Source organism: Anarrhichthys ocellatus, unplaced genomic scaffold (genome assembly GCF_004355925.1).
Source record: "Anarrhichthys ocellatus isolate YVR2014 unplaced genomic scaffold, GSC_Weel_1.0 scaffold20, whole genome shotgun sequence".
Classification (NCBI taxonomy): Eukaryota; Metazoa; Chordata; class Actinopteri; order Perciformes; family Anarhichadidae; genus Anarrhichthys; species Anarrhichthys ocellatus.
Genome location: NW_022280050.1, coordinates 5,381,433 through 5,392,899, shown reverse-complemented (window position 1 = coordinate 5,392,899; position 11,467 = coordinate 5,381,433). Strand labels below are relative to the sequence as shown.

Sequence of the window (11,467 nt, the reverse complement as noted above, 5' to 3'; positions counted from 1 at the left end):
GGAGCTGTGTTTTTCTCATGTTGCCGTATTTAGTTTAAAACCATTGTTGCGGGGGGGGGGGGGGGGGGGGGGGGGGGGGGGGGGGGGGGCAGGCGGGGTGTTGCTGTGAGAGCATGTTAACCAGGCAGCAGAAGTCACTTTAAACTTCACATCGTCGACCAGGATTATTAAAAGACTGAAGAGCTTCACGGCGACTTCTTCAGCGTCATGGTCAGTAAATGGATTTATCAGCTTCAAAACTTAGTAAGAAGTCAAAACCATTAGTAGATACATGTAACTCACTTACTGCGGATTCTGTTTGGGATAAACTGACTACAAAACGAGAATCTGCAGCGTCAGCTTGTGTTGTGTGATTTTAAGAGGAGGATCGTTTTGCAACTTTTGTGTCACCTTTCACAGGGCTGCAGCAGCAGGGTGCTGTGGTGGGTGATAGGGACGGTTGTTGTCATCACGTTAATAACGATCTCAGCAGTTTATTACAGCGGTAAGTTGACGTTTAGGCCTGACCCGTCTGTGCTTTCCTTTCTCTCTGTGAGGCGTGTTGGGAACAGTGTGAAAATAACCAAAAAACAGTGTGTGACACGAAAGAAAGAAAGAAATCAAGTATCCTACGTATTTATACAGCATAGTAAAACAATATTACATGAATGCTTTTTAATTGGTTCATTTCTTGTTTTGGTGGTTTCATTTTTTTGTTTTTGTTTGCTTTGTTTTGCTGCCTAAATGTGTGTATTTGTTATTTATACGTTTGTCTCGTTTGAGTAACAAACTTGTGAACGAACAGACAACGATTACATGATGTATAAGTGGCTCTTATATGGATCGACAGAGTAATAGCACGCTGCAGGACGTTATAGCGCCACCGCGTGACGTACAGATGGATGAGTTTTTTTATTATTTATTTATTTATTTCTAACAGCAACATCTTACTTTTCTACAGTGGCGGAATGTGACTACGTGCTGTATTTTACTTTATTTTAATATTTTCACTTTATGCTAGTTTCTACTTCTACTCCACCAATTTTGGAGGAAATCATGGTACTTTTTACTCCACTACATTTATTTGATAACTTTAGTTACTTGTGCAATTTAGTTTAATACAAAATATAAATTAACTTATCGTAGGTTAAGCCACCTAGCAGTATGTAAAGTATATATAAATATATACTTATATATATATAAAGATTAGTCTCATCTTCTCCAGCTGCAACATTGAAGTGATGTACACATTAATGCATCACTAAATGTAATCCAGAAATATAATGTACATCATTCTGAAAAGAGCTGTTGTGTATGATGAGTTGTTTTACTTTGATTTCGATGCAGGCCAATTTTTACTTGAGTACGATTTTGAATGCAGGACTTTTGTGTGTACTTTTATAATCGCAGTATTGCTACTTTTACTTGAGATCTGAATTCTTCTTCTCCCACTGGATTTCTGGTATTGTGATAGGCAACCAGCCCTAATGCAGCATGTGCATCATTTCAGAGTATGATGCTCCCAAAAGGCTATTCACCCTCGAAGATTACTTCAATGACACCATTAGGTGGAATTCCTACAATTTGTATTGGATATCAGGTAAATCTATATATTACACAGGTTGGTCTTTTTGGGCAAGACAATATATACGTAAATCATGTTGTGTACAAACATTTTTCTTGTCTTTTATATCTGCAGACAAGGAGTATCTGCATAAAACAAGAGACGGGAATGTCTTCCTCCACAATGCTGAAACAAATGAGGAGTCACTCTATTTGAGCAATTCAACCTTTGTAATATATTTGTATTTTCCAATATGAACACTTTGTAACAATAAACACGATAATAATTCAGAATAACCTATATTTTATACTAATATTGTCTTAATCGTCACCATTGTAGGCTCAAGTGGATGCCACAGATTACATGTTGTCAGGTGATTATAGATACATCGCTTTTGAAAGCAATTTCACAAAGGTGAGAAACTCCCAGTGAATGTCCCCCGGCTAGCTTTGCATGTGTGTTTTTACAATATTTCAACTTTACAAGAGGTTCGCTCTTTAATCATCATAAAAAAATACCTGATAGAAAACGTCTGAAACTAAGTTTTGTGTTTTGCACTCCGACAGAAATGGAGACATTCATACGCAGCCTCTTACTCCATCTATGACAGGGAGAGTTCGTAAGTTGCAGTGTTTTATTGTGATGCAGTCCATCATTTCTAATTATATGGATGGACACACAGAATAATAGGTCGGGATTTATTTGGTATCACCCTAAATTATATTCATGTCTTTCCAGAACATTTGTTGTGCCTGTGAATCTTCCAACTGTTGTGCAGTACTTTGCCTTCGCCCCAAAAGGAAACAAATATGTAAGTTTACTCCAGGCAGCTCTGCCGTCACATTCAGTTGAAATAAACAATGTTACAGCTGCTTCAACAACACTGGCTTTGAATTATGTTGCCATGATATGTGACGCAACATGGGACTCCAAAATAAATATCAGGTCCTGTAAGACTGTTGTAAAAAGTGTACTTGATGAAGTAAAGTTATGAATCTGAGTATGGATTTTGTATCATGGATGTAATCAAAAACTACATTTTGATTTGCAGGCTTACGTCTCAAACTTCAACGTTTTCTTCAAATCCGATGTAACTTCTGAAGCTATACAAGTAACCCACAACGGGAAAAAGAATGAGATCCTCAATGGTGTCCCTGACTGGGTATATGAGGGTGAGTAACATTCACTCTTCCTCAGGTGTGCATCTGTGTCTCTATAAGGAAGATGATTACCGTTTTCTTTTCTTCCAACGATTTCAGAGGAAGTATTTGCGTCAAACGGGGCAATATGGTGGTCAACAACTGGAAAATGTCTGGCTTATGCAGAGTTTAATGATACAAACGTTCACAAAATTGAGTTCTCTTGGTATGGAGCGGAGCAGTATCCGGAGACAGTGGCGGTTCCATACCCAAAGGTGGGATTCAATATTTACAGTGCCTTTCAAAAGGATTCACCCCCCACCCCCCCTTGGGGTTTTTCATATTTTGTTGCGTTACCTGGAACCTACCAACCTGGAATTAAAATGAATGTTATTTGGATTTTATATAATAGACCTACAGAAAATAGTAAAAATTGGAGATGTGAAAAAAAAGCATTGTATAAAGAAACAGAATTGAGAACACATTCCCACATGCCTTTTAGCTAACACCAAACATATTGTTTATTTCTCAAAGAAATTACTTTTTTATGGCCACTCTTCCATAAAGCCCAGCTCTGTAGAGTGTAAGGCTTGCAGTCGTCCTTATATGGACAGATACGCAAATCTCTCTTGTGTAGCTTTCCAGCTACTTCAGAGTTATCTTTGCTCTATTTGTTGCCTCTCTGAATAAATGCCTTCCTGGTCCGTGAGTATTGGTCCTCTCTTGGCAGGTTGGTTGTGGTGCCGTATTCTTTCCATTTAAGTTCAAGGTTGTAATGCATCAAAATTGAGACAGAGTGGAGGTTTCTGGCACAACTTCACCTACTACTTAAGGTGCATGGAGAAGGGAAGGGAGGAGATTACCCTGATGAAGGCCATAAGTCGAAATACGTTGCGCTAAACACCACCGTTGTTCTATATACTACAAGTGTCGCTGGAGTTTGAACCTTCGTAATGCAGCAAAATAGGAAAAGCGCCATGGGAGGTGAATACTTTTGCAAGGCATGATATTTTTATTTATTTATAGCACACATTATACGGGCCCATTGTCCATAATTTATCTTCCTCACACTCATGTAATTATTTCACAAAAATTCTACTGTATTTGGGTGCAGGCTGGATCTCCCCTTACCAAGGTGAAAGTGTTTGTGGTTGATACCACAAATCCATCCCGCCGCACACAGCTGTTTGCCCCCGCTTCTGTTGCTTCTGGGTCTGTATATTCTTCACTTCATAGCATCAATTAAATCAAATGTCGTTGAAAACAGAGGCAAACACAATATCCTCATGGTCTGCCTTACCTTGTCACTTTCTGTTGCCTTTGCTGCAGAGATCACATGTTGTGCTCAGTGACCTGGGTTACAGACGAACGCGTCGCTGTGCAGTGGGTCACGAGGAAACAGAATTACGTGGTTGTACAGATCTATGACTTTGATGAAAGCAGCTGGCAAGAAAAACAGGTATAGCTGTCATGACCATTGTGTTGACTTCGTGGTCATTTGAGGAAACGCTAATTAACTTCAATGAATTTCTCTGCTTTCTACAGAAATTTGAGCAAACAAGCAAGACAGGATGGGTCGGCCATGTAAGTCTCCGGGAAGTTGCCACCATTGATTGTGAATTAATTGTTTGATTCGGTGTATGACTGTAAAATATCACTTTTTTTTTCAGTACGTCCCCTTACCTCTTTTCTTTGCTGATGATAAACTCAGTTTCTACAAAATCATGAGTGACACTCAGGGCTACAAACATATTCATCTTGTGAAAGATGTAAGTATATTTCAATTATATTATATACTAAATATACTGCACAGTAGCTTTCATCACGTCTTTGGTGTTGAGGGTTGTATTCACTCCTTTTGTGAAGGGCAAAATGACGCCTATCACCTCTGGGAAGTGGGAAGTCATCTATATATCCAAGTTAACAAAAGATGCCATGTGAGTGATGATCCCGTACACAAAACTACACAAAACGTATAGGAAAGTAAATACATGTAAATCTGACTCATGTAAAATTCCTCTCTACAGATATTTTGTGAGCAATGAGTACCAAGGAATCCCTGTGAAGAGAAATCTTTACAAGTAAGGAATTCTTTTAATCTCTGCGATGTATTCTTGGACCCCAGGAAGACTAGCAGACGCTTTAGCCGAAGCATTTTGGGATTCTATAAAGAATAAACAAGAGCACAATAGACATTACAACGTTAGGATGAACTTGCATTTCTCGATCGTCATAACTGACGTGAGTTATTTGTTTATCAGGGTTATTATTGGAAGCAGCCCTTCTGCTCCTCAGTGTCTCACCTGTGACCTGCGTGAGGACAGGTGTCAGTACAACTCTGCTTACTTCAGCTTTGACGCCTCTTACTACCGAATGGACTGCTACGGTCAGTTACCCATCCACATCTTCTCATAACTCATCCACATCAACATCAATAACTCATTCACGGTGTTGGGGGGTCATCTGTGGCAAGGACCATCTGTGAACAATGATCTGTGCAAAGACTTCCAAAGTGGTACAGAAGACTTGATGTTTGATAAACTGTGTTTGCATTTTCTATTTTTGTTTTTACCAGGACCCGGGTTGCCCCTCTACACACTCATGGACAACAGGGGCTCAGGTGCAGGTCCGTATCCTTACTAACCATAAGCCCATTGTTGAATTATTTATTGCAGACATTTTACAGTCAATTCATATCATCATCTCACTTTGTGTGCTGTACAAATGTGCACAGATTGTTTTTTTCATTATTATTAATATTTTGTTGTTGTAGCATAACTAAATAACAGAAATATTCTCAAATCTTGTGTTTTTAGTGAAAGTCAACCTTCAGTGTCAGTTATACAAAAGTGTGTTATGGTGATACCTGCTCTGTACTTTTCACACTGATTCTGGTCAGGTTGTATCAAGAGAGGTGGCAGATCTTAAAGATTAACAGTTTGTGGTTTAAAAGTAGAAATATCTTTGATATTCACTTTATTTAATTTTTTGTCAGAGCTCTCCGTTCTTGAAGAGAACAAGGATCTGGAAAATATTCTGTCACAATTCCAAATGCCGACAATGCAGCATGGCACGTTAAAGATTGCAGGATATGGTGAGACAATACAGTATATGTTTAAAGATCCCTACCAGTGTGTTTGAAGATGTCAGGTTTCAGGTTTAACAGGTTTGGACCCAAACACAGATGAGAGCATTTAATTAATAACAGAAAACCTTACAGAGTCCAAAAATGGTTGATGATAATGATATTTAAAACATATTGTGAAAAGGTTCAATTTCTCCGTATTCACTAGGCCCTGTTCCCCCAAATGAAGTGCTATGTGTCTGCTTTATTTTTATTTATTTTGTATTTATTTGATATATTATAAATTAAGGTGTATAAATGACTCAATCTTGTTTAGTGTTCTTTGTTTTATGGGTTCATATGAGTTTTGTTGTTGATCCCCCTCTGATTTTGGAGTAGTACAGCGTGTACTTTTTTTTTCCGCCAGATCTTTGGTATCAAATGATGTTACCACCAAATTTCAAGAAGTCTAAAAAGTATCCTCTTCTTATTGATGTGTAAGTAAACAATACTCCTCGGGCGCTTCATCTCAACATAATTCAGTGAGCGTTCGTAAACATTTGAAGAAATCTGCCGTTGCTGACCTATGCAGGTACGGAGGCCCCTGCAGTCAGGAGGTGGACTACCGCTTTAAGCTGAACTGGGACACGTACCTCTCCAGTTCAAACGGGATCATCGTCGCCAGCTTTGATGGAAGGGGAAGCGGTTACCAAGGTGATGAAATAATGCATGCAATCTACAGACGCCTCGGGACGTTCGAAGTGGAGGATCAGATAGCAGCCGTGAGGTAAAGTGTGTCTGAACAGTCAATCACCTCATGTTATATCGCATGCACTGTGAAGGGATCACATTTGTTGGCTGTACCTCTCTGACGAGCAAAGTTATGTCATATTATTCACAAAGATTTAAAAGTAAGTAGTGGATGGTCCGATACTCAAATATACGTTCATTGTTTTTGTTGCTAATAAATTATTTACGTGTTGTAGGAAATTCATCAACATGGGCTTTATCGACAAAGACAGAATAGCAATATGGGGCTGGGTGAGTTGCACTGTCTTGTTGCTCTTTGTATCTCTCATATACTTGTGTTCTTATTCAGTGTTTTTACATTCACTAAATCCAATCTATTCTGACTTTCAGTCATATGGTGGCTATGTCACCTCAATGGCCCTGGGTGCTGGAACTGGACTCTTCAAATGTGGAATAGCAGTAGCCCCAGTGGCCAAGTGGGAATATTATGGTTGGTGTTAATACATACTATAGTATATATTTCTACGATCTATTCTGAGAGAACTATTTCCCTTATTTGACATCATTTCTACAGTGTACTTGAGAGTCCTCCACTGATTTGCCATTGCAGTTCCATAACATCATCAGACACACTGTTGACACAAAAAAATGGATTAAAGTCGATGCAACAACACCAGAGATGTCGTCATTTTTATTCCATTCCATCCACAGACAATGTGGTTGGATATTTAGGTGTGTTTTGCTAGTGCTAGTTAATGTACCTCAAGCTGAGATGAGAAGCAGTCTAACAGACACCCACCCCCCCCAAAACTCGTAGTCGTCAGCCCCAACTGACACTGACTCAAGTGACATCACTTGAGGCGGTGGTTTACCAGAATTCATGGAGCTCCCTCTGGAACGACAAAAGATTTCCACATATTCAGCAGTACTCCTCTAGACCTGTCGCCAGACTTTGATGTGTAGAATAGAGTTTCCCTCTCAGGATTCAAATCTCCATATAAATCTTGTGAACTGTGTCAAAACCTCTTTTCTTCTGTTGAATAAGTGTAATTTGTATACTATGTGCTGTATAATTGTGATATTAAATTAGTTGTTTTTTTTGCAGATGCAGTGTACACTGAACGCTACATGGGCGATCCCGCAGAGAATTCAGACGCTTACAAGGTACATTTTACCAAGTCAGCTCTTTCACAATACTCTTTTTAAACTGCACACTACTATCTTGAGACATACGTTTTTAATGGTGACATATCTATTTTATCTAACAGAATTCCACAGTGACCGCCAGAGCAATGAACTTCAGAACAGTAGACTATCTATTGGTTCACGGCACAGCAGATGGTACGTTTCATCAAAATACTCGTATTTTCCGTTTTGGAGCATGTGGTAGCCTTGTTTCTTAACAGCGTACCAGGTAACACAGTAAAGCCTTTCACTAATGGACCCTGTTTGCCTTGAGCTTTGATGTTCATTCACGTAGTGAAAACACTGTCTTTCCTGTAGACAATGTCCATTTCCAGCAGGCAGCACAGATCTCCAAAGCTCTGGTGGACAACCAAGTGGACTTTGAGACGATGGTAAATATTGGCTCAGGGAAGTGGGACTAATATTGGTCTTGATGGTGTTGATTTAATGAAAGTTTAAAATGGGGGGGGGGGGGAACGGCCATGTGTTATTATGCACAGTCTTAAATATATGGTTTAAAATGAGTATAATTTGATATTGGAATTCAGAATTGTAGAGACTATGCACTAATCTGAATTTGGCATTCATTTCAGTGGTACACAGACAGGGACCACGCTCTCAGAGGATCAGCCTTTTATCATACATACACCCTCATGAGCCACTTCCTGCAGAAATGCCTCATTCCTCCCAAATAAATGTGAAGACTGTGACAGCATCCTTTTCTAATTTGTGTATTTTTTTATTTTGGTGATATGAAGTGTCATGTTGAACTAGAATTTGTTTTTGTTTTTTATGTGCAATGGGTGTTCAAATGCTCGCACAAATGAGCACTTTTATTTTATGTGGATTTAGGGATCCTTTGTCAAAATCTCGGACATTCAAAACAAAGCCATTGCATGCATTTATGTTTGAAAACATTCTTTTATGTGAATATGACATCATACAATAGATAAATAGTTCGGAACTGATTTGTTGTGTGAGTGTTATAATGTGTGCAGTCATGTTCTAATAAATAAATATTGTTTTAAATAAAACTGATTGATTATTTGTATATTCTTAGTCCAGATGATTTTCCCGCATATCATTACTAAAAATAATGAAGGTATGTAGATATTGTCTATCTCAATACATTTTCCTGCATGCTTACTTACAGGCAACTAATGTGGGGAGTACATGACTTTTATAAAAATAAACAAATTATAAATATTTATATATATGTATATGTATATATGTATACAGTATATATATAGCTTTGTTGTCTGTACATGATAAAACAAAATATTCAGTTTTTGTTTCATGACACTTAAGAGGAAGTCATTGGAACACATATGGGTGGCAGTATTTGTCAGTCTTTATTTGTCAGGGTGGAGGTCATGTTTGATTGCAACACCTAAAGTGGCAGCTTTCACCACCCAGATTGCTTTAAACAAAGTCAAATACATTCAGTGGACTGAGAGGGAAGCTGACTAATGGGTTGAGAGTAATAGAGGACGCTGATGTTTCAGTGACGGGGGAGTCACCTGGGAGAATGCTCCTCAGCTCCACTATATAAGACTGGGCAGATCAAGGGGGGGGACCATGAAACAGCTTCAGAGGGAAGAAGGGCACCAATCAGCGCACTTTACAATCCTTCTCGCAGACGCCTGACAGCAAGTCGCACAGGTGAGAATATTTGTACCTTCCTCCTTTCAAATATAGACATAGTCTACATAATATTTTATTTCTCTCATCCTGCATTGAAATATTCTCACAGTGTCTTTCTCTGCTCTTCTTTCAGAAGCTAAAACAATGAAAAGCGCTCACTCTTTGGCGGGAGTCCTGCTCCTCATCGTGATCCAAAGCAGCTGGCAGATGCCTGACCAGGACACAGACCAAAACCCCATGTAAGACCAGTTCTCATCTTTGTCTCACACATTGGCCTGAAAAGCAAAGATCTTTTACGAGAGGATTACAAATTCTGGCCATGAGTATTTGGTGACACCATCCTGAGCTGCAAAAATATGCACCAAATCTTTTGAGAGCAACAACCAGGTTTGAACAAAATAGAGTGTTACAGCAGAAAAGCAACCACCACATTTCATCTATTTTCTTTTTGTGTAATTTTTATTTTTGTGTTTTGTTTTTTGGTTAAGAGGGCCAAACATTTCTAAAGCAAGAACGGCAAAGAACTCTCATGCTATGAGACTGCTTTTCCATTGACAGCTCCACATGTTGCTTTCAAAGTATCAGCTATTGACATTAGAGGAAAAGGACCAAATAATGTGTCATTTGTTATTCTTTACTAAAATAACCTGTTGGGGAACTTTTAGGTGAGTTACGTGAGATAATGTTTATATGTTTCATTTGAATGCCTTCCTTGTAGCATGTATTGGCATTTTAATATTTAGTATTTATTTTAGTTGTATTGTGGTGTCCCCCTGTCATGGTTGCTGATGCAAAACTCAATTTACAAAAGTATCGCATAGCCTAATTGACAAATATTTTAACATGGATCAGTGCATCAACAAGATCCAAATTTACAGATAATATTGCTGATTCTAAAATGTACGCGTAGTTATTGGTGGATGAGAATGATGCAACAGGATGAACAGCTGTGGTGTGAGAACTCCAGCAAGTTAAACTCCCTAAAAAAGCGCAGGGATGGTCAGCATTTATGTATGTTTATATGACAGGAAGGGGAGTGTTTGAGATGAAGTTGTGTCAACTAAAGCTTTATTATCTCCATCATTTCTAGTCTATTGGCTGAAAACCCCATGCTGGCCGAACCCATTGAGCTCACAAACATGAAGAGACATTCGGAGGGAACATTTTCCAACGACTACAGTAAATATCTGGAGACAAGAAGAGCACAAGACTTTGTCCAGTGGCTAAAGAACTCAAAAAGGAATGGGTGAGTGTGCCCTTTTCTTACTGGATCACTTCAACTTGGTGGCATAGCATAAATTATATCAAATATAGCTCAAGTCTGTAATATAACAAGGAAACCATTGCTTGAATTGATTAATACTGTAGATTGCTATATGCCTGTGGTATTGGATCAGACAACGCAATTGTACAAACAGTTATTGTGACTGTATCATCTAGATGTGTCTGTCTCTACAGGAGCCTGTTTAGACGCCATGCAGACGGCACCTACACCAGTGATGTGAGCTCGTACCTGCAGGACCAAGCAGTCAAGGAGTTTGTCTCCTGGTTGAAGAATGGCCGAGGCAGAAGAGAGTAAACTCAACCAACAGCTGCCAAATAATGCGACGATTCACACTGACTCTGTGCTATTATATGTTTCACAAACTGTACTTGAGTTTTTTTTCCTGGTCATGCTATTAAATTCCCCTAATAAGAAGCTCTGTCGGCCTTCAGTGGTTGAAGGAAATGTCAAAATGCCAAAAGGAACAGTATGTTTGAAATAAGTCTCAATCATAAATGCTGTGTGACTATTTTATTTTATCAAGCATTTGAACCATAATAATGTTTTTCAGATTTTGGCAATTTTCCTCTTTCTTTTCACATAAAATTTGTCAGAATATGTTACAATCACATTATTGATCTGAATTGCAACTTGGCTAATTTCATCTGTAGATAATCTCGATACCTTTTCTTATCATTCAGATAAAAGTCATATTTAGTTTTCAATAAAGAAATGTGTATAATCCCTCTTTAAAGAACAATGTAATGTAATCCCTTTTTGAAATATCGGTTTGACAAGGATCACTCTTCTTGGCAAGGATCTACGTCTGACTGTGTACGTGTCCATCTACACATATAATCTCAGAGAATACATGAAGA

General features: G+C 38.6%; 2 protein-coding genes across 3 annotated transcripts; both read left to right on the top strand.

Moving 5' to 3' along the window:
* Positions 1 to 120: 120 nt before the first annotated feature.
* On the top strand, positions 121 to 8,648 carry fap (fibroblast activation protein, alpha). Of its 2 annotated transcripts, XM_031858544.1 has the most exons (26): positions 121 to 210; positions 400 to 484; positions 1,490 to 1,579; positions 1,679 to 1,773; positions 1,883 to 1,957; positions 2,110 to 2,162; positions 2,282 to 2,354; positions 2,595 to 2,715; positions 2,803 to 2,957; positions 3,797 to 3,894; positions 4,012 to 4,141; positions 4,228 to 4,266; positions 4,353 to 4,451; positions 4,549 to 4,619; positions 4,710 to 4,763; positions 4,944 to 5,068; positions 5,258 to 5,308; positions 5,678 to 5,776; positions 6,174 to 6,243; positions 6,339 to 6,533; positions 6,733 to 6,787; positions 6,887 to 6,986; positions 7,602 to 7,660; positions 7,765 to 7,837; positions 8,000 to 8,073; positions 8,275 to 8,648. In XM_031858544.1, the coding sequence occupies exons 1-26, from the start codon at positions 208 to 210 to the stop codon at positions 8,374 to 8,376; spliced, it is 2,244 nt and encodes a 747-aa protein (XP_031714404.1). In that variant the 5' UTR covers positions 121 to 207; the 3' UTR covers positions 8,377 to 8,648. The 2 variants fall into 2 exon arrangements, with proteins under 2 accessions (XP_031714404.1, XP_031714403.1); XM_031858543.1 differs by having other exon boundaries at positions 1,490 to 1,773.
* Positions 8,649 to 9,295: 647 nt separating this feature from the next.
* Positions 9,296 to 11,192, top strand: gcgb (glucagon b). Its single transcript, XM_031858653.1, has 4 exons — positions 9,296 to 9,343; positions 9,459 to 9,564; positions 10,416 to 10,571; positions 10,784 to 11,192. Exons 2-4 carry the CDS (start codon positions 9,470 to 9,472, stop codon positions 10,902 to 10,904), a joined length of 372 nt encoding a protein of 123 aa, XP_031714513.1. The 5' UTR covers positions 9,296 to 9,343; positions 9,459 to 9,469; the 3' UTR covers positions 10,905 to 11,192.
* Positions 11,193 to 11,467: the final 275 nt, after the last annotated feature.